The sequence below is a fragment of the Xenopus tropicalis genome, chromosome 1 (assembly GCF_000004195.4).
Source record: "Xenopus tropicalis strain Nigerian chromosome 1, UCB_Xtro_10.0, whole genome shotgun sequence".
In the NCBI taxonomy this organism is placed as follows: domain Eukaryota; kingdom Metazoa; phylum Chordata; class Amphibia; order Anura; family Pipidae; genus Xenopus; species Xenopus tropicalis.
In genome coordinates, this window is record NC_030677.2 from 104,167,257 (window position 1) to 104,190,651 (window position 23,395).

Consider the following 23,395-nt stretch of genomic DNA (forward strand, 5'->3'; position numbering starts at 1 on the left):
CGGAAATTAACGCATGCGGTAAAACTAGCACAAGAAATACCGCATGCGAAAATGGCGACTTATCGCACGCGATAATACTATGGTGAATCGCGCGCTAATGTTCGCATCTTTTTTACTGCAAAAAACCGTGCGATAATTTGTATCGCACTTTAGTGAATCAGGCCCTTATTACCTTATAACAAGACCTGCCCAGTATTTCTATATGCACAGTACAAACACAAAACAAACAATACAGGGGTAATTTACAATGCAGGGTGCAGTGTACAAAGTGCAAAAAAATGCTGCTTTTTGTACTGTGAATCCTGATGTAGACAAAAGTTCTTCTTAGGTGAACATTAAGGTTTGCATTGGCTCCCCTTAGTGCACTTGTCTTGTGCTCTCAGGTTCAGTAAATAGCACAAAAGAGCAATTTACAGTAATGCAGCATAAATAGAAGACACATGACATTCCACTTATCAGAAGATCATAAAACCATCCTTTGGCCCAGCAACAGTGTATATTTCTTTGCTACCCACACAAAAACACACTTTATTACACAAAACAGGCAATTAATTTTAAACAATCTTTAAGGCAATTGCATGTAAATAATCTAGGCAACACTGCAATAATGATTTGTTTTTGTGAGTTCTTAGCCTTCATCTCTTAAAATGAGTCCAGTAATGAATGAAAACAAAGAAAAAAAAGACAAAATATGATCATAAAAAGGTGTGAGTAGACAGTATTATTCCTTATGTATCTATGATCAGTTGGGGGGATACTGAGAAAGGATTTCATACCCCGACCTTCTGTAAGACTCCCTATTCTCTTGATTCACAGTTGTAAATACTAATACACTGATAATGAAATGGTTACAAAGAAATAAACTAAGCTGTAACACCTACACTACTACAATACATTGTCTTATTTAAATATTGAGATATCACACTTACCAGGCAGCAAAAAGATGTAATGTGCTAAATGCTGGGGTAAACCACAAGAAATAGTAGCCATCAGTCTAGCAAAGGTGTCAAATCAGGGTTAGGACTGAGAAGTTATAATCTGCTCTGATTATTGCTGACTGCACAAATCACAGTTGGTGTTGCTTGTAAAGGGGATATTACCCAAATGGACAATGTGAGAAGGTCAGAGACATTCATGTTTGAATCATATACAAATTAAGGTCACCTATGTGCCTCCGTTAGCCCACCCCTCAAGAATACATTGCTATAACCTGTGTCTGTGTATACACACGACAGGGACAAAGTGCAAACCTCATTATGGCTTGCCTCTGCTTTGTGTCCTTTGCGCCCTACCCTGTAAGATATAAATGAGCCGCTATAAAATGCTGGATTTGGTACCCCTACCTTTACAAAGCAGTCTTAATTACTTTCTAAATGAATGATAGACCATACCAAGTCTATTTGCATAGGTATGAGGCGGTCTCCTCAACCCTTTTGACTTGTAAATGAATGATATTATGACCCCCCTCCTCTGTGCAATGATATCAATCTTCCGGTAGAAGTGAGTATTTTTTTTCATTTGTGCTCTGTTTTACTAAATGTTACACATTATTTTCACCTTTTTTGTTGTACAGGATACCTTGTGAAGTTAGAGGGATATATAATAGCCTTTGTGTAGCTGTGGCAGCTGACAACATTCCATTCCATTGGAGGTGGATGGGGGAGGTCTGATGGGGAAGTTTTAAGCCAGAGGAAAATGAACTACATAGGGTGAATTCATTTTTTGAGTTGTTTTTGTCTTTGAGTTTTAGGCTGATGTCAGACCGCGTTTTTATGTGTATTTCGGCTACATGTGCCTGCACCTGAGCGTATCTCATTAATTTGAGTGCAGGCACAGGTAGGATGCATTTACAGTAGCGGGGTGTATTCTCGGCAAGCGTTTTTCGGCTTGCCGAGAATACGCCACGTCTTACATCAGCCTAAGATTAATAATAAGCACGTCCTAAAGCTCTTTGATTCAATTTGAGAGAAGGAAAAGTGAGACACCAAGGGGCTGATTTACTAACCCACGAATCCGACCCGAATTGGAAAAGTTCCGACTTGAAAACGAACATTTTGCGACTTTTTCGTATGTTTTGCGATTTTTTCGGATTCTGTACGAATTTTTCGTTACCAATACGATTTTTGCATAAAAACGCGAGTTTTTCGTATCCATTACGAAAGTTGCGTAAAAAGTTGCGCATTTTGCGTAGCGTTAAAACTTACGCGAAAAGTTGCGCATTTTTCGTAGCGTTAAAACTTAACGCTACGAAAAATGCGCAACTTTTCGCGTAAGTTTTAACGCTACGCAAAATGCGCAACTTTTTACGCAACTTTCGTAATGGATAGGAAAACTCGCGTTTTTACGCAAAAATCGTATTGGATCCGAAAAATCGCAAAACATACGAAAAAATCGCAAAGTACCGATCATTACGAAAAAAACGCAATCGGACTCCATTCGACCCGTTCGTGGGTAAGTAAATCAGCCCCCAAATGTTGATGCTGTTCTCTGAGATACAGGGTCAGAACAGTTACATTTTTTTCCACATGGCTAAATTGTATCTATATGGGTGATTTGTAATGCTTTTCAATGGCAGAAGTAGATACTTCCTGCTAATCTGTGACTGGTATAAGGGAAAGTGAGGCACTGAATGTCTCTCCTATGAGTAGTCCGGCAGGGACAGCATATCATGTCTATTGATTTTCCTCTCTTTACATCTATGCTCTTTATCCTCTGTGTTTAAAGGAAAGCACAGTGCTAAGTATCTGATATAGACGGATAGAATAATTTTCAGATTTGTTTGTGACTCCCAGATGGAGTAATAAAAACATTTTTCACCCAAGCTAATTTTATTTATTTACATCTACAAATGGGGAGCGGTTCATTCTGAAGTGAAAAAAAAGTTTTGTAATTGTTGGGGAAATATTACTTAAAGAATTCTTTTAAAGGCAAAATCATGATCAGGTGGATTACAAAACAGCCTTGAAAAATGAGGCTTATTCCCCAAAATCTTAGTATCATTATGTGTACTTTATTTATGATCACAGGTGAAATTATGTTACACCCTGTTGCCAAGAAAATAAGAAATCTGTAAGTACAAACCCTGAACATTGGAACACACATGCACATAGGGAAGTGTAACTTATTTGGGCACAACCAGTCTTCATAATATGCTTTTGCAAACAAGGACTGCCTATTATCTATAATATAATCATACAATTAAGGTGCCCTGTAATGTGATAATTTGTCATATGTTGCTGCCTTCAATGAACTTAAAATAGAACTTAAAATAGAAATGAGAGTAGGATCTTGTCTTGAGCCTTAACTGCACTATTTTTCCTTCACAGCTAATCCAAATAAACTGCCATGTAATTCTCTTGCAAGGCAAAAGGGGTTTGGTGAAAATGATATGGAATACTCTAGCTACTAATTACTCAACATTAAATAGCATATTCAGGTTTATATATTTGTATTCATATAATGCTCTAGTATACACAGAAATGCAACATATATGTATGCACGAAGTCATATTTTGTTAACTGATTTACGGGTAAAGAAACAACTTAATTTGTTATATGAAATACATTTGGAGATTTAGGCTAATGGCTAGGCCCGTACTGGGATTCAAAAAAGGCCCTGGCATTTCAAGTACACAGAAGTCCAAACAACCCCCCCCCCAAGTAAGTAGTCACTGCCTATGACATCTTACAGCAGACAGAATCCACAGATTGCCAGTTGCCTGCTAATGGCACTATGTGCTGAAACTTTGGGCAGTTTCATAAAACAAAGGACTGCATTTGCTTTCCCACTGGTGATTTACTTTGTTGCCAGAGGGGAAGCATTTTGGGGAGATTTGTAGCCCATATAGACCAGATTTAACTGCAGACTACAAATCTTCCTATGTGCCATTAGCCTTAAAAAAATCTGGCACTAAACACAAGCTGACACTTAAATAACGCATCCCAGGGAAAGTTTTTATCTTACTTTAAAAAAAATGAATCTGTAATATATGCACCCGTGGACCACCCCCTAAAGCTGCCACCCTAGGCACAGACCCTCAGATTCCTATATATAAATATGGCTCTGGTGCAGAACCAGGTACAAAGTGCAAGAAATGTCATATGTTTGTACACCTGTGCCCTGCCCTACCCTTTGCTGAATGGCTGACTGAACCTAACAAAAACTGAACTAGTGATCTTTCTGCCTAAGCCTGGTCCTACCCCCCCCCCCCCTTTTCTATCTCTATTAAAGGCACCCTCATCAACCCGGTCGATTCGGCACGTTGTTTGGAGGTGATCTTTGACTTCAGTCTCTCCTTCTCTGACCATATTAACACCACTGTCAAAACCTGTCACTTTTTCTTGCGCAGTATCGCCAAAATCTGTCCCTTTGTTTCTACTTCAACAGCTAGGCTGCTCATGTATGCTCTCATCCTATCCCGACTTGACTACTGTAACCTGCTACTAACCGGCCTCCCTAACTCCCATCTTTCCCCCCTACAGTCTATATTAAATACTGCTGCCAGAATTCTCCTCCTCTCATCCAGGAGAGTTCAGGCCCTTCCCCTGCTAAAGTCCTTATCGTGGCTTCCTATTAAACAAAGAATATCTTACAAACTCCTTCTCTTAACCTTCAAAGCCCTCAATTCCTCTGCTCCTCACTACATCTCTTCCCTTGTGTCTCCGTATGTTCCTGGCCCACTCCTTCGTTCCTTGCAGAGCAATCGCTTGGTTGCGCCCCCCACTACTAATGCCGTTTCCCGCCTTAAACCTTTCTGCCTTGCTGCCGCTTACATTTGGAATGCCCTCCCTGATTTCCTCTGGAGAGAATCCTCCCTCAGTCTTTTTAAAACTCAACTTAAAGACTATCTTTTGGAGCACTCACCCAGCACCTGATCTGGGAACTAGCACTTATATTGTAGTGTCACCCACTGTGACCTACAGCACTTATATTTGCCTATTTGTGTCTGTAAGTTACCCTCCCATATAAATTATAAGCTCTACGGGGCAGGGACCTACATCCTCTTTTGTCTTTGACTCTTAACTTATTGCAACTATATCTTTTATTTATTTGTGTTTATTGTAATACTTTGTATTTATCTATTATCTTAATAACCCCCTGTTCATATTAATGTATTCTACTGTACAGTGGCGCTTTATAAATAAAGATATACATACATGCATACATGAATGAGGTCTCTGTACTCTGAAATGGAGTGAAAAGGCACAAACCACCTCATGAATACCCCATTTTCTGCATTCATCAGTGCTATATTTATGAGTGGCAGGCAGGGGAGCCACATAGCCTACCCCCCACTCACCCTTACGTGTCCCCTAACCCACTGAGATGTGCAAGATAGGGAATGTTGGAGATGTGACCTTGCCACCAGCCCTCATTTAAGAGGAGGGATCCTTTTGAGTTAAATCATTTATTGTTGCCTTAAAAGATCTCTTTTACAGATGCAAAGAGGGGATACAAATATAATGTTAATAGAAAAAGCCATAGCATCTATTTTTAGGAGATTTTGCTACATAATTGACTTTATATGTTTTACTAAATTCTGGGGGTAAAGGATTCTGTACCCTGCTTTCTTGACATAGGAGCATCATATTGGAGGCAAAAACATTTCAGAGGGATAGCTTAGTTTTCGGAGACAGGCAAATGATCACAGTTTATTTATGGTGGAATAACTAATAATAAATGTACAGAACCAGGCAATCCAGTTCTTAGTAATGGCGTTTGTTTGGCCTTTAAAGGCTTAACAAACGCAGTTGTCTGCATCTTGCACTTAACAGTTTCTAAACTGCAAACAGTACAGCGCTAAGACAAACAAATAAACGGAAGTATTTATACAAAAGCCTGGATTCTGGTAATCCTGGAAAGAATGTTTACTTGGCTAAATGTGCACCCAAGTAAAATTAAAAAGGTGTTAGTGAATTTTGTTTGGGTTGGTAATATATAAAGCTGTCAAAATACTAGTCAATATTGTAGAAAATAAGGTCTATTGCATGGTAGAATTTCTAATCTTATTCTTTCCATTAATCGCAAGTGGGGGTGAGATTTCATTTTTTATTGTTGAAATCTGTGCAGTGGTACTTGAGAGGCACCCGACTGGTAGTAGAAAAAAAAAAGGTTCAGTGACATCTGCCACATAAGAGCAAGTAAATTGACTTTTTTTTGCCTAAAATACACCTGTATTTGTATCTGTCACTGGTAGGTTCAGATCTTTTCAGTCATTTGTAGAGACCGAAGATTTGCAACTGGCACCTTTCTGAATAATGCCAATATGTTCTCAGTTTTGCATCCAATTTAGCACTTTGCATGTGTGCTTGCATCTGGAAATGAACCCTTATAACTCCAAGAACATGTCAGTCTAATGAAAGAATTTACACTGTTAAAAAGAGTAATTTTAAGTTTGTTTTGTCTTTTTTTTGTTTTGTTTTCAAGGTTTTAGTAAGAAATTTCCAACAGATCTTGTTTGCTACCAGTATTATTCTTCACAGACCAACCATTGTTATTGCAGCTGGAAAGCTGGGGAGGAATCACAAAATGCCACTTATGTACTAAATTACTGGTAAGTTATCTGGAGCATCATGTGCTAAATGTGGCCAATACGAACAGATTTCAGCTGCCATTTCAGGTCCTTAAGACTGACTCAACAGCTTATCTGTCCATGTATAGGGTCCTACAACAGGCCTGATTTGGACAGGCTTGATTTTTCGTTTGATCAGGGACTGCATGGACTCATTGATGCGGTCCTTGCTCTGACTTTTCCTATCCCCTTCATTGCAATGAATCAGTAGCACAATATTGCAAGAATTGGCAAAAAGAATTGTCGCTTGTCAAAAGAATTGCCTCACACCAAAAAGAATTGTCTCTCATCAATTGACAATTGACAATTGCGTGTGACAATTTTTTTTTTTGGACGCAGGATTCTGCTGGAGAAGCTCTATTAACTGATGTATTTTGAAAAAAAACATGTTTTCCCATGACAATATTCCTTCAAGTATTTATTCTGGGGGTATTGGTTTCCTTTAAGGAGTAAAGTCTTTACATTTCCGCTCAATGTTCTCTCTTTAATGACACTCGGGTGATCTAACCAAGCCTTGTTTGAGTGGAGGTCCATTTGCCACCGCTCTGTGTGTTTCAGGCATGGTGCTTGACACTAAATAACATTAGAAGGAATGAAACTGCAACTTTTTCCATGGTGTAAGCAGACATATGTTTGGCTTAGTGCAGAAGGTTGCAAAAAGCTTTGTAAGCTGCAGTATAGGTCACAGTAAAATATACGGTATGTGGGATTCATTTGCTCAGTGACTCTCCTGGTATTCTCTTTCAATTAGCATTGACCGAAATCAAGAACATGAGTGTTTTCGTCATCCTGCGGGGACCTCGACTTATATCCAGACAAATGTGCATATACGGACTCGTGTAACCATGTGGGTTACTGCTAAAGATAAAGAGGAAACGTACAACTCTGGAAACATAACAGAGCTGCTTGTTGAGAGAGGTGTATATTACTTCAATATTTAATTTTGAAATTTCCTGTGGGTCGATATTTGCCATTCCTGTTAAAGAAGACATATTGGATAAATGGAAAAAAAAAACTGTAGGCAATTATGAAGAATATATGGTGCTGGTTTCACTTTGGGCTAAAAATTAATGGCCCCTTTATAGGAGCTCCCTATAGATTTTATCAGTTCTCTGTCCATGTTTTAAATGAAGGGTGGGCGTGTCCTAAAAATCCCTGCCAGAAGCACAGTGGGGGGAGGAGGGGGATAGCCAATCACAGCCTTGCACTCACACAAGCAAAGATAGGCTTCAGTTCCCTATCAGGTCAGCCTAGCTGCTCATTGGTTCCTATCCTACAGTGCCGCGTACTGAGAGCCGCCGGCTCTCCTGCACATCCAGAGAATTCAGCCAGCAGGAAGTGAAATGGATGGGCGGGACTAGTGGGGTTTTGGTGGAATTTTGGTGGAATTTCTCAATCAGTCGAAAACACAACTTTTTTTTAAGCACAATCCTTCTATATTTAGAGGAGTATAATTCACCAGTACATTCTTAGTTTTGATATGATATGTCTCCTTTAAAATGCTGCCTAAGAAAAGGTTCTCACCTTCCTTCATGACAGAAGCTCCCTTTGGTACAAGTCCCTGTTATTCAGAAAGCTCCAAATTTCTCTGTAATTATAAAACAAAACCCTGTACTTGATATATTTAAATTATTTCTTAGTAGACTAAATGTATGGAGATCCAAATTATGGGGAAAAAAAACCCTTCTCCGGAAATCCCAAATGATTACTACAATGCAAATGCATATTATGATTTTGTGTATAAAACACAATAATAGACAGTACGCACTATATAGACAGTACGCACAATTTGCTTATTTCATTTTGATGGCTGAGGCTTCTGATTTTGTTGTTAGTGGAATGGCATCATGCTTAAATGTATAACCCTTTCAGAGATCAAGTATTCACTTGTTCCCAATATCTGCTTTCATGAATAAATATAGTTTTAGAATCCATTATCCATAAAGCTCAGAATTACAGGAAGGCCATCTCCCAAAAACATTTTAGAGGGCTTAAGCAAGGATGCAGTGGTCAGGCGCTACAGGCTCAATAGGGCGGCAAAATCCAGCTTGTATGAGCTGCTTGAGCCTTCCCTGCAGCCACTGACTTGCAGAACCCGTGCCATACCTGGAATGGTGAAACTCCTGTGCTCCCTGCACTTTTTGGCCACTGGTAGTTTCCAGAGGCTTGGGGGGGTTTACGGGGGGTGTCACAGCCTACCTTTTCACGGTGCCTTGGGCAGGTCCTGGACGCCATCCACTCGGTGTCCAGGAATTTCATCTTGTTCCCCAAAAATCAGAACGAGTGGAACGCCATGAAAAGGCAGTTTTATGGGGTAAGTGACATCCCCAATGTGTTGGGTGCATTTCATATAATCAACAATATTGTGTGTTGCTACAGTAAAACTGGATCAACCTGACAAAAACAGTATCATGCTAATAAAAAATGGCAAGAATCTGACAGTTCAGTGGAGGAGAACCCATTACCCCTATTCTTCCAATCCATTCTTGAAAGAAGTGAGAAGCACAAAGGAAGGAGAATCACAATGGAGCACGGTAAGTCATGTTGACTGTAAGCATTGTGTGATTGTTGGCCTACTTCATTCACACATTTGCCCTTAGATACTAGCTTTGTGGACCCTCACATGTGAAGAGCTGTGATGTGCAGCAGGATATATGAGCCCCGTTTTAAAGTTGTACATTTAATTTAGTACAAAAGAAGATATTTGAACCTGGAATAGCAAAGCTTACAAAAACAATTAGTGGTAGTATATTAATTATATTAATGTTCTCTCAAACGGAAAAGATCTATGTTAAAAAGGTACTGAATAATGCATTTTTTATCAGAAAATCCTTAGCCCCTTTTTTCTACTAGGACCCTTTCTTAGGTTTAGATATTCAAAAATTTCTTGATCAACTGTTTAAAATAAAAAAATCATGTTCTTTCAAATACATGTTTTCCCTAGAAAATGTGTGATTCATATGAGGAAAATGATTCACCCGCATGTGATATTGATGACGAAGGCTGGAAAAGCTGCCTGGGTAAGGTTTGTCTTCCAACTCACAATCATAGTTATGTTTCCTGGCAAATACATTTTTATCTGTATATTCTTACTTGTTTTAATCATAAGATTCTGTTGCCTGTGTTCTGAGATGAATCTGTATCATTAAAGGAAAAGCATTATTACATTGTCAAAAAACTATTCATATTGGCTTTGCAGTTGTCAAGGGGAAGTTAACCATGTTTCCTGCTTTTGTATAACACCAGAAGTACAGAAAAAAATACCTAATTGCTTGTATAGAAAAGCTCAAGTTCAGCTTAGGTTTCAACTTATTTTTTAAGCCCTATCAATGTTGTTGTATATTTTGGACTAGAAAGTATTCCTTAAAGCGGACCTGTCACCTTAAGAAATAATTTCAAATTGTTTTCTATTGTGTTTGGCAAGCAAAATAAATATTACTTACACTATATAAATTATTTTAATCTTATTTTCTTCAGTCTTGGAATTCTCAATTGCAGCAAGCAGGCAGGGGCCATTTTGTGGACACTGTTATCAAAGCAGGCATTGCATCCTGCCATAATCTTGTTTCTGTGCCAGTATGGGGGGACCTAATGCCCATGTCCATGCACTGTTTACACAATTAGATTGTGAGGAGGGAGGGGGAATGTGAGGAGGGCAGCGACATCTAAGAAGTTCTGAATTGAAAGTGAAAGTAACTGTCTGCCCCACCTCTATGCCTAAGGCATAGAGGCGGGGCAGGCATTATATGATTGACAGCTGGGATTTTAAAATGCTTTTATAATGGATTTGGATGTGGTAATAAAAAAATTATTTTGGGTTTCTTGTTTTATTTGAAAAGGACTTTTATTATACAGCTTTTTATGTCTGGGTGACAGGTCCACTTTAAAAATGGAAATATACACTCCAAAAACGATAGAATTATAGAAAGTCAAAAAGTGGTTACCCGTACCTGCCTAGTATTTAGTAGTTATTAAAGACCCTCATATTAAATGGCTTTAATAGTCCATGATCCTTTCCACCTGTTGGAAACATTGGTGTTTTTTAGCATCACCCCTAAAAATTGAAGTTTGATAGATGTTATCTATCTATGTTATCTAGAAATAGAATTTTAACAATTATTTGCTGACAAATGCCCAATGCTTTAACATGACATTTAGGGTTTGGATTTGCTTAGGCTTTGCAGCAAAGATTTAGCAGAGTTTCGATCCTGTAAAAAGTGCTGTGAGTCTTCTGAACCCTGGATTTGGTGCATCCCTAATTAGCACACTATTCTGTATTTTATTTCTACCATATTAAATACAAATTATAATTTAGGTAGAGCAAAATACCACCCATGAAAAAAATGACCAATATTCACATAAATGCCATTTCCTGCCTCAACTGTTAACATTAAATACAGCCTTCAAGTATTTTTCTTTCATGCAGAAGTGTGCACTCTATCTCTGGATCGGAACTATGTTCACTACATCCAGATCCATCACAAATACAACGGAGGAATATGGAGTGAATGGAGTGATTCTGTTTTTGTCCCAACGGGTAAATAAAATCAAATAACACTGTTTATTTTTTATATTACGTCACAATATCCAGTGGGTGATATTGTATCTGTACCATCCATCCATACTGTACACAATGGCTACACTAGCAGAAAATATGTGCACCTCACTGAACATATAACATTGCTTTCACATATTAACCAAATATTTCCTTGATCAGGAACCAATAATAAGAATGACTGCATCCAGTTTGGAAGGATGGTATGGATGGATGGTATGGATGGATGGTAAGGATGGCATGGACATGGAAGGCATCAAAGTCAGAAAGTTTTTTGTGGCATTACAAACTTTTTTTTGAGCATCTGTGACCTGGGATTCTTCTTGTCTGGTGCAGGTGCACAACCCTGTCTGTATAAGGTCATTGCTTCTTAATTTGAATGTTTTAAAGTAGATATTTTTTCATACAGATCTTACTAAACTGGAAGTTACCTACACAGTGGGAAAACTCCTAGATGGAAGGCGAAGCCTTACTCTACGATGGAAGGTAGATGTAAATTTTGACTATTAACAACAGCTCTAAATTGGTTTAAAATCTATTTACATATGTCATTCCAGTCATGTAGAAGACATTTTGACATACAATTCTGGGGAGTCATATACAAATATGACAGTATGCCTTTAGCCTGACTGTTTCATGGATGCTGAACCACTATTATATAATACTGGCAACCTTCCTTTTAGAAAAGGGCACACTTCTTAAATAAAAACAACAGTGCATGATGTACCAAAGCCTGTGATAGGAATTATCAAGTGTATTTCATTAGTCTTCTTTTTTACAACATAAATATGTCCTTTTTATTGCCTAAAGGGGAATGTTAGGTTTAGAAGGCTGTTGCTTCAGTGGTACTAAACTTACTATCAGATCAGATACTTGTGTGTATATATATATATATCTCAATATAGGTATGGGACCTGTTTTCCAGAATGCTCAGGACTTGAGGTATTCCAAATAAGGGATCTTTCCATAATTTGGGTTTCTATGTTTGAATTTGAATCTTTTTTAATGATTCAAGTTTTCTTGACATTTATTAACCCTTTGGCTGCCACGCACGTAGTTCCTACGTGCTGCTATAAAAAGGCGTTGAATGCCCAGCACGTAGGAGCTACGTTTTATTTACCTTTCGCTTGTTCTCTGCGCTCGCTGCTTAGTCCGAGCACAGAGAACAAGCAAAAGGTTAGGAACCCCCTAGACAACACGCAGAGGGGGGTTACTAGTGGCCCCTGGGGCGCGATCGCCCAGGGGCCCCATAGAAAAAGTCGGGCACGTATATTCTACGTGCCAGACTTTTTCTCCTCTCTTCCTTCCTTCCTGCGCGCCCCCTCCGCCCCCCTGCTTCCTGTTACTCACCGTTCCTGCTGCTGTGGCTGCATCTTCTGCCTGCGTCTGATCTCCAGCGATTCCAGCGATCTGCAGCTCCATGGACCCCAGGTATGTGCTACTTACACACACAAACACACATACACACACATATTACACTAATACACACTTATACTCACACTTACACACACACACATACATTTTAACACATTCATAGCACTTATTACACTCACAGTTACTTGCACACACACACACATGCACACAAAACACATTTTGCCATGTGTACACGCTCACTTACTCACTCACTCACTTTTGTAAAAAAATTTTTATCGCATCGTTTTTATTCTTGCCTAAAAAAAAGTTTTATTGCCATTGCGGATAGCGTATTCGCTAACCGCACTGCGCAATACCTTTTGTGTATTATTTTGGGGATTTTATTACATTTTCTGTGATTTTGGTGCAATTTTATTGCATTTTCAGTTATGCATAGTTGTTGTTTGCTTTACTTTGTCTGTAAACCTAATTTGCCCAAGCCAGAATACTCAAACTGTGATTCTATTGCAGATATCACTAGGAAAAAAAAAAAACATTGATTTTAGTTTTTTGGGGGGGGATTTTAGCGATTTTACTGCATTTCATATTGTTCTTTGTTACTTGTCTAGCACATGGACATTTTGTCTGCTGTATTTCAATTTGGCTTCCTCTGTGCCCCACATAGTTTAGTAAATCTATGCATATTGGGCATCAAACTGTTCAGTAGACCCCTGGCATTCATATTTAGGGTGTTTTAGGTTGGTACGTTATGAAATGTGGGGTACATAATGGGGCAAAATGCAAGCTTTGTGACGATTTTCAGAAATGTTATAAAAACCGTTCTGTTTAGCATAGCTTTGTAGTTTGGTAGTTTGCAGTAGAAAGATGTATTTACCCATTTTTGTTTTGGCAGAATGTGTACTTTCAGAAAATGTATGGTTTTCTAGGGTTTCTGTACTGTTAGGGGTTCTTATGGCACATAATACACATACCGGGTGCAAAAAATGCACGAGCCGGAGCGTCATTCGTGAAAACTCATATGCACTATTTTCATTTGGGTGCCCCTGTACTCCGCATAGTTTAGTATATCTATGCATATAGGGCATCAAACTGTTCAGTAGACCCCTGGCATTCATATTTAGAGTGTTTTATGTTTATTCGTTACAAATTGTGGGGGTACATAATGAGGTAAAATGCAAGCTTTGTGACGATTTTCAGAAATGTCATAAAAACCGTTCTGTTTAGCATAGCTTTGTAGTTTGGTAGTTTGCAGTAGAAAGATGTATTTACCCATTTTTGTTTTGTCAGAATGTGTACTTTCAGAAAATGTATGGTTTTCTAGGGTTTCTGTACTGTTAGGGGTTCTTATGGCACATAATACACATACCGGGTGCAAAAACTGCACGAGCCGGAGCGTCATTCGTGAAAACTCATATGCACTATTTTCATTTGGGTGCCCCTGTACTCCGCATAGTTTAGTAAATCTATGCATATAGGGCATCAAACTGTTCAGTAGACCCCTGGCGTTCATATTTAGAGTGTTTTATGTTTATACGTTACAAATTGTGGGGGTACATAATGAGGTAAAATGCAAGCTTTGTGACGATTTTCAGAAATGTCATAAAAACCGTTCTGTTTAGCATAGCTTTGTAGTTAGGTAGTTTGCAGTAGAAAGATGTATTTACCCATTTTTGTTTTGTCAGAATGTGTACTTTCAGAAAATGTATGGTTTTCTAGGGTTTCTGTACTGTTAGGGGTTCATATGGCACATAATACACATACCGGGTGCAAAAACTGCACGAGCCGGAGCGTCATTCGTGAAAATGAATATGCACTATTTTAATTTGGGGGCCCCTGTACTCCGCATAGTTTAGTAAATCTATGCATTTAGGGCATCAAACTGTTCAGTAGACCTTAGATGTTCCTAGTTGGGGTGATTTTCCTTTTGTAGGCAAAAAATTGTGTGAGATAAATGCGGCAAATTGCAAATTGCATTGCATTTTTAGGCGATTTTCTGAAATGTCATAGAAACCACTAGCTTTAGGAAAGCTTTGCAGATTGGTACTTTTGTGTAGAAAGGACTCTTTACCCATGTTGGATTTGTCTGAACGTGTACTTTCCAAAAATTTATTGTTTTCAGGGGTTACCCTACATTTCTGCAGTTTCTATCCCACATAAAACTGCCATGTGTTTATGAATTAGGTAAAGGTAAGCCATGAAATTAGTGTGCACAAGGTATATTTTGGGGTCTCTAAGTGCCATGTGCTTTGATAGACCTATGTACAATGGGCATCAAACTGTTCAGTAGACCTCTGGGGTTCATATTTAGGGTGATTTACAGTGGAGGAAATAATTATTTGACCCCTCACTGATTTTGTAAGTTTGTCCAATGACAAAGAAATGAAAAGTCTCAGAACAGTATCATTTCAATGGTAGGTTTATTTTAACAGTGGCAGATAGCACATCAAAAGGAAAATTCGAAAAAATAACTTTAAATAAGCCTATATGCCTGCTAACAAATCATGTAAACATTAAATAAACCAAATAGGATTGTATAGGATTGTATAGGATGAATTATATCTTAGTTGGGATTAAGTAGAAGGCACTCTTTTGTTACAGCAAAAAAGAAATGTATGTTGTCAAATTTTGAACTATTTGATTAAAATGGAGTCCATGGGAGATGACCTTCCTGTAATATGGAGATTTCTGGATAATGGGTTTCCGGAAAATGAATCCCTTACCTGTATTATAGGAAGTACTTTATTTTAAGATACGTGACATGTGTACTCAACACAGTGCTGCTCTTTCTATGAGGCAAGGCTAAATGATCCAAAAAAAGGTTCTATGTTGGCAGAACAGTATTAGTGTTTTGTGTTAACACATTAAATGCTTTAAATTTGTTATCTAGATGTGCTGACCCTACGGAGGTTATTTATAAAAAATCAAGTTTGTGTTTTTATTGATTTGAGAAAAAACCTTAAATGTGCAAGAATTTTCTGAAACCTAAAGTAGAGGGGAATATTAAAGGGAATAAATAAGGCAAGATGTCAAGTAAAAGCTGATGAGGTTCTAAAGAAGCCAATGGTATCAAGCAATTGTATTTATGTATTTCCCAGTTCATTAAAACATTCAAAATGTTCAGCCTTGTTGAGAATTAATGGAACATTGATTCTTACTATCATCTGACTCTTTTTCTGTGAAAACATGCAAACTATAATAAGTTGGCATTCATGAAAAAAATGCTTGCATTTTTTCTCAAACTCAAATTTTGATAAATCACCCTCTCTGTGTGCTGTAGAGTGAAACCTTTCCATTGGCTTCAAGTATTCTGATCAGAATCACAGCACTAAACTGCTGATCCTCTACAAAGGCAGAATTGATCTGAAACCTAGTAGCTATGCACTGACCTACAGTGGATTTGTTACAGAGGAAAATGCAAAATGTAACTTCTTTCATAGAGTTGCTTGTGTGTTCTGCTTCACTTTAAAACTGTGTGCTCTTTGTGGCATATTCCCAGAATACTACTACCTTCTACTACTGTATAATGAACACATTTGAGTTTCTTAGTATGATATATTATTTCTGAATCCACGCCCACAGGATGCCCTAAAGGAGCAAGGGAATTTAACATACACAATCAGGCTAACTGTCCTTGCATGCCCAGCTCCCGCTTTTGAGATCAATACATCAATCAGTGGGTTCAAAATGAACATATCTGGAGCCGCCTATAACCTCACACTTGAAGCTTTTAATTCAGCTGAAAAGACCCCTCCTTGGTCATCTGTCATTGAAGAAGATATTAAAGGTATAATTAATTTTTGCTATCTTAAATCACATTTAGGGGCACATTTACTAATCCACGAATCCGAATGGGAAAAATTCGCATTAGAAACGAACATTTTGCGACTTTTTCATATTTTTTGCAATATTTTCGTCGCCGTTACGACTTTTTCGTAAATTGTCGCGACTTTTTCGTAGCCGTTACGATTTGCTCGTATATTGTCGCAACTTTTTCGTATTGAGTGCTCGTAAACGGCGGGCAAACCTTTCAGACTTTGCATGATTTTGGAAGCCTCCCATAGGACTCAATGGCACTCTGCAGCTCCAACCTGGCCCAAGGAAAGTCACGATACTGAAGCTTGAATGAATCCGAAACTTTCGTACTCGGCGCGACGGCTACGAAAAAGTTGCGACAATTCGCGTAAGTCGTAACGCTACGAAAAAGTCGCGACAATTTACGAAAAAGTCGTAATGGCTACGAAAAAGTCGCGACAATTTACGAAAAAAAACCCGCAAAATATCGATCATTGCGAAAAAAACGCTTTTGGACGCTTTTCGGACGTTCGTGGATTAGTAAATGTGCCCCTTAGTGTATGTTGCAGGTTTTCCACACCTTTTTGGTGTTAACCTCAAAGGTATGCTTTAGGAACTGCTACAACAAGTTGAATTTATGCACTGTAACTCATAAATTCATAGTTTGGGATTAATGCTAAATTTCTCTGTTCGTTTGGATGTTGTAACACATAGCATGCATAACGACAGCAGCTCGGTGGCTGTTCCATGCATGAATCTTGAGCACTACCCAGTGGTTTACACATAGGGGAGCTCATTTACAATGAGATGTTCTAAATTTCTCCAGTGCAACAGCAACCAATTAGATCTTTGTTTTCAGTTGACTGCTAACTGCCAATTGGTTGTTATGGTGCTATTCAGCACAAAGAATGATCCCCAGGATCTATGTGCTATATTAGTGTTTGATCCTCTTCTCCAGTATCTGCTGGATACTTACAATGTCACTTTCCCAGTATCTGCTGGATATACCAAATACTGTAGGTGTCACAGGGTGTGTCCTTTCTAGGGTTGCCACCTTTATGTTTTCAGGCGATGTCGGGGGCTGAGCAGTGATGTATTGTTTGTGGGATCATGACATCAGGGGCCAGGTCTATGACAGCCTTTCATTCAAAGGGAGGCCTGTTTGGATTTCCTTATCTGGAGACCAGCAGGCAGTTTTGACCTGGACAGCCCTTATGGAAACTGGGCTGTCTACGTCAAAACTGGACAGGTGGCATCCCATACTCATCAATGCTGACATTTAATTTATGCTATAAACTCTAGATAGCAAAGCCTCTTCCAATGTATTACACAGTGTGCAAATATGTTTTCCTCAGTTTTAACTTTCTGTACATCCAGTAAAAAAATTTAGCTGAAAGACAGAAGGCCAGATGTGGCTCTTGAAGAGTTGTTCTTGCAATAGGTAAAAATTCATATAAATAATAGGAACCCATGGAAAGTCTTGCTTGTTAAGGAATATCTTTTTGTATGCTTTTGTATGTGAATATACCAATGCCTATAACAGTAAATACATGAAATGTGAAAATTGTCATAAAAACGGAAAAGTTTATTTATTTTTTTTCTGGTGACAAAAATGCTTTATTTATGGCATTTTAAATAATTCAGACATGTGCTTCTTATTTACTAATGATATTTACTCTCTTTAGAAATGCCATTTAAGAATGTCAGTTTGGATAATAAGTTCCTGACAGTACAGTGGAAAGTAGAGACCAAAAGAAAAGGCAATTACTGTATTGAGTGGAAGCCTACTGGTGTGACAAGTCGCTCATCTAACAGCTCTACAGGAGTCTATAAAAAAGCAAAGAAAAGGATACGTCGAGGTATAAGTGGTGGTGTAGACCAAGAAGAACATGTAACTGTACAAAATGGTAACATGTAACACAAAGCAAACAGCTTTAATACAGTAATACTGCAAACAGCTCATCCATGCTGTTTGTCAACAGTTCATTGTAAGTTGCCCTCTCATGCTGGTATCAGACAGTTAGAGCAGGTGTCAGTGACTCACAGCACAGTGTTTTGGCTGCAGTTAGAGAAAGCTTGAGGAATGATAGTTAAATATATAAAGAACCTTAAAGGGGTTGTTCACCATTGAGTTAACTTTTAGTGTCATGTTGAGAGTAATTTTGGTCTTTATTTTTTATTTGTGGATTTGTAATTATTTCACTTTTTGTTTACTCTCCAGTTTGGAATTTCAGCAGTTATCTGGTTGCTAGGGTTCACTTTAGCGCCCAGGCATTGGTTTGAATGAGAAACTGATATATTTATAGGAGAGGACCAAAACAGAAAGAAAAGTATGCTGCTGGGGTCAAATAATATATAAATAATAAATAATGAGGACCAATTGAAAAGTTGGCCATTCTATGACATGCTGAAAGTTAAGTAAAAGGTGAACCACCTCTTTAAAGGAGAAGTAAAGTTACAATCAACGAGGAGTGCCAAAATGATTGTAATCACTCACTTGATACCCCGGGCTAGTGCTCCTATTAGCAGAAAAGTGCACTGACCAGGGTATCTGTGACCGAGTGTTCCTCTTCCATCTTCTGTATTCGTGCCACTTGCACATGTGCAGTAGAGTGAAAACCTGAACTTTAACAAGAAATTTGGCATTTTCACGCTACTGCGCATGTGCTGGTCCCAGGATTCTGAAGAACCAAGATGGACAGAAGAGGATCTCTCAGTCACAGATACCCCAGGCCAGTGCAGTTTTCCTCAGGAGCACCAGCCAGGGGTATCAGGTAAGTGATTATAAATGTTAGTGATTGTAACTTTCCTTCTCCTTTAACTTTGATTTTATAACAGTCCCCCTGTAAATTAATAATGTTTTTCCTTTATCCAAAATATGCATTTATAGGGCTGACCAACTGACCTGATATGTAAATAACGGTAGCATTATTACTAACATTAAAAATTAACCATAGTTTATTATCTATTTCACAGTGATATTTCAACCAATGCAGTGCTACAGGATTGTGGCTCATAAATTTACCAAAGGCCATTTTACTTTTGGAACAACATACTATTTCAGACGTAAGTTTGCATTCTGGAGCATTCTGCTGCCCCAGGAATTTGTAGCCAGGATCTCTCCATTAACATTTGAATTAAGTTGTCTGAAAGTTAATGGAAAAGTTTTATGCAGGTGATTATTGATTAAAACCACTGAATACCCAACATAATGACGCCAGGTTCTTTCAGTTCAAATTGTGCCATTACACCAGTGCTCTTTTTTAAAGATATACTGACACAAAAAAACAACTTTTTAAAATATGAATCTACATAAAAAGTTGCCTATAGGTCATGTTGATCTTTTTTGGCTGATAGGGCTGCTTTTGTAAATAATTGTTACTTGAAATCCCAAAACCTGACTGTTTTGCCAACCTGACTGTCCCTTCTCAGCCTGTCAGTTATAGCTTCTAATGCTAACAGCCTACTACTGCACAAATATGTCGGCCCCCTCATAGAGGAACATGGGGGATCAGATAGGGAATGTAAAAGCTTGGCCAAATACTTTTATGGCAAAATTATAAATAGCATGCAAAGACAATGTTATGACAGATGTAAAAATGGTTTCATTTCTGGTGTCAGTATCTCTTTAAGTCAATATGCCCTTGTGACTTCTTACATCTTATTCAGCAGACCCAATCTCACATGGTATCCTTGATCACCAGTCTGACTTGTCATTGTTTTTGGAACACCCACTCTAATGACTGGCTAGCTGAGTGTTCAGCAAAAGATGGAGAGCCTTAATATGGAAATTTCTTGTCTTAACTGCTAGCGAGCACACTATCTTTACAAACTGTGATTGGTAAACTCCACAACAGACACTTTTTTCCCTTTAATAAACACATGGGTGACCATTTCAGCATGAAAAACACAAATCATAAAAAATAAATCCTGCCCTTTTGGCACTACCTTCACACATTTGATGAGTTCCCTCAATAAACCTGGCCCCTTGTGGACTACCAGTGAGAAAACACAAATGATTGGGGTCACCCAACAGACAATATTTTTTTGGAGAATTTCTCAGCCTCCTGGCTATCCTCTCAGTTTCTCAGACACTCAGTCTGTTAGTCACTTTGTCAAGGGCTCCCTCTGCTCCTTGCAGTGGCAGGCAGCACCCCCAGCCCCATGGGAATTCCAAGTCAGGTTGCCTTCCTGCTCTGTGCCCTGCTCAGAGAGACCTTACACATATTCTCCATACAATTAAATACCTTTCCACAGGACAGCCTTCCTGTGGAAAGTAAGCTCCAATATGTGAGCTGGACTAGTGGAATGAATCACCTGAACGTTCCTTCCTGAACACTGTAGGTTTCCAGACCAGAATAAATTCTCTGTTAAGAAACATCTCCCTTCAAGCTTACATCTCCCACTATGGAGAACTTAAAGAGAAAACTCACCTTTTTGACACATTTCTTTGGTACCTCTACCACAGCTGATTTATTGTTTTAATCCATAGAACGGCATTGTGTTTTCTTTAAAATGATGTGTTCAACACCTATAAACCTAGCATATGAATTTGTCTTTATTTTAAACTCCAGCATTTTTTTTCCAAACTGACATTGTGTCACTTTTTTTCTCAGCTTCATTAAGTATAGGACCAGGAAACTTCACATTGATGTATATTACTGAGGACTCAGTTCTGCTGAAATGGGACAAACTTGATCTCCATCAGTGTCAAGGACTTCTAAGGAATTGGGTTCTAAACATAACAAAACATGAAAATATACCTGTAAAAGGTTTGGCATTAATGTGAAATTGTTTTTTGTCTTTTAACACGGATAGCCCTGCTGTACTGTATGTATGTTATTTGCCTTCATTTCTGGTTCTCAAGAACTTCCAAGTGTCTACATTAAGGGGCAGAATTATCAAAGCACGAGGACCACTAAAATTTCGTATTTTTTGTAAACTTTAGAACTGTTCAGACTGTTAACGATATTTTCGTTAAAAAAGTATGACTTTTTTGTGGTATGTTTGTTATTCCACGAAAAAGTCGTACTTTTCGTACTTTGCGCAACGACTATGAAAGTTTCAGAATTCACTCAAGCTTCGGTATCATGACTCTTTTGACCAGTTTGGAGCTGCAGAGTGCCATTGAGTCCTATGGGAGGTTTCCAAAATCATGCATTGAAGTTTCAAAGTCAGAAAGTTTCCACGCCGTTTACGATAGTTCGGATACGAAAATTTTGTAACTTTCCGATCGCAACCACCAAATTTTCATACGATCACGCTACAAATTATTTTTATCAAAGTCTGATTTTGGATTATTAATCTGCCCCTAAATGTGCTAACAAGCAAAATCCAATGTTACTTGTGTCTGACATAAGGCAATAACCCAGTAAATATATTGTGCCTCCCACAGTGTATTTTATAAATGCTTCAGCGACTCAATATGCTGTAGAGAAGCTTGCTGTGGGATCCAATTATACCTTTGAAATTAAAGGATTTACCATTTTTGGAGAGTACACTGGAAGCCGGTGGACTGCTATCGATTTAAGGGAAGGTAACTATAAAAAGCATCATGTAAAGCATTGCAAGAGCAAGAATGCAGTTTTACAGTGATAATATAAAAATGTATTTCATATTCATTTATGCTATCACTTGCACAAATGAATAAGGATAAAATACATATCTGCGTTTATTTGTGTTTTTTTGTCACAAGTATGCGACTGTAAAACAGAGGCTTGCAAATTACCAACAACTATCCAGGATGTAGTAAAGATAATAAAGAAGCAACTAAACTAGAATTAAAATGAATCTTATTTTTAGTGCTTCTGTGGATGGTGCAGCAAAATTATTTCGGTACATAAGGGTACAATGTCACCAAATATTTTGTGAAAAAGAATAATTATATTCTAAGGCTCAGTACAGGTATGGGGTCCCTTATCTGGAAACCCGTTAGCCTTTCTGTAATTCGGAACTTTCTGGATATCTCCCATAGACTCCATTATAAGCAAATAATTCAAATTTTTAAAAATGATTTCCTTTTTCTCTGTATTAATAAAACTGTACCTTGTACTTGATCCCAACTAAGATATAATTAATCCTTATTGGGGTCAAACAAGCCTGTTGGGTTTATTCAATATTTAAATGATTTTTAGCAGACCTAACTTATGGAGATCCAAATTACAGAAAGATCCCTAATCGGTATCAGAAAATCCCAGGTTCCAGCTTTCTGGATAACCGGTCCCATACCTGAACTAAGATTAATTGAAAATATGCTCCATGTAATCCATTAGTAACAAGGGCCAGAATGCACACACAATGCATAAAACACCACCTAAACTTGTCTTCAGTTTTCTTGAGAAAGGGAAGGAAAATATATTCCTAACTCCATAAAAGCAATTCATTGAGTCCCTGGATCACTATTAGCATCAGTATTAACATGGGTAAATAAATTGGTACAGCAGTCCTATGTTGGTTTTGGACAGGTTAGGGGTTAGTTTGTGGGTTAGTTTGTTTTAATCTGGAGTGTCACTACCACAAGTAACGTCACTTTAAAAATGCAACTGTGTATTTAATATATACAGTTAAAGATAAAATCATTAAAACACTCATTTTTTATATCTGTTACAATTGTTATTAATCAGTGTTTATCTCTTTGTAGTTTTCCATGAAAATGCCCTCTGGATTCCAAAATTAATTGGAGGAATTTTTGCCTGTCTGGTTATTGTTGGTCTTTGTTACTTTGTCATTGTGAGGTAAGGGAAGCAAATGGTCGGAAGATATTACATATGGAGGACTCCATACACAAACAGTGACCCCTGATTCCACAAATAAACCATTCATGCTATACTCTTCACTGAAGATCTTTACCTACCTTAATGTCATTCAAAAAAGTTATGTGTGGTAAGACAGCCCCTCATTTCCACCAAAATCTTTCACAAGCTCCAGATTTCACATACTATATCAGTGCTCGTTTTACGGCTACAACTCCAATTGTTTCATACAGAGCACCATTATATGTATTACCAATATTATTAATGGCGTTTTACAGTTTATATTGCACTGTAAAATATTTGTTGACTGGAGTTAGGTCAGCATACCTCATAGGCTGGATGTGGGTTCTT

General features: G+C 38.1%; 1 protein-coding gene across 1 annotated transcript in view; it reads left to right on the forward strand.

The window, feature by feature from the left end:
• Positions 1 to 23,395, forward strand: part of il12rb1 (interleukin 12 receptor subunit beta 1) — a 30,896-nt gene that overhangs the window by 3,719 nt on the left and 3,782 nt on the right. The window contains exons 2-13 of the mRNA XM_018097018.2: positions 6,427 to 6,553; positions 7,323 to 7,489; positions 8,951 to 9,105; positions 9,516 to 9,591; positions 10,998 to 11,108; positions 11,536 to 11,612; positions 16,080 to 16,284; positions 17,978 to 18,151; positions 19,269 to 19,358; positions 20,909 to 21,064; positions 21,688 to 21,828; positions 22,933 to 23,026. Of these exons, the coding sequence (XP_017952507.2) occupies positions 6,427 to 6,553; positions 7,323 to 7,489; positions 8,951 to 9,105; positions 9,516 to 9,591; positions 10,998 to 11,108; positions 11,536 to 11,612; positions 16,080 to 16,284; positions 17,978 to 18,151; positions 19,269 to 19,358; positions 20,909 to 21,064; positions 21,688 to 21,828; positions 22,933 to 23,026 (1,573 nt within the window). The remainder of the gene's footprint in view (positions 1 to 6,426; positions 6,554 to 7,322; positions 7,490 to 8,950; positions 9,106 to 9,515; positions 9,592 to 10,997; positions 11,109 to 11,535; positions 11,613 to 16,079; positions 16,285 to 17,977; positions 18,152 to 19,268; positions 19,359 to 20,908; positions 21,065 to 21,687; positions 21,829 to 22,932; positions 23,027 to 23,395) is intronic.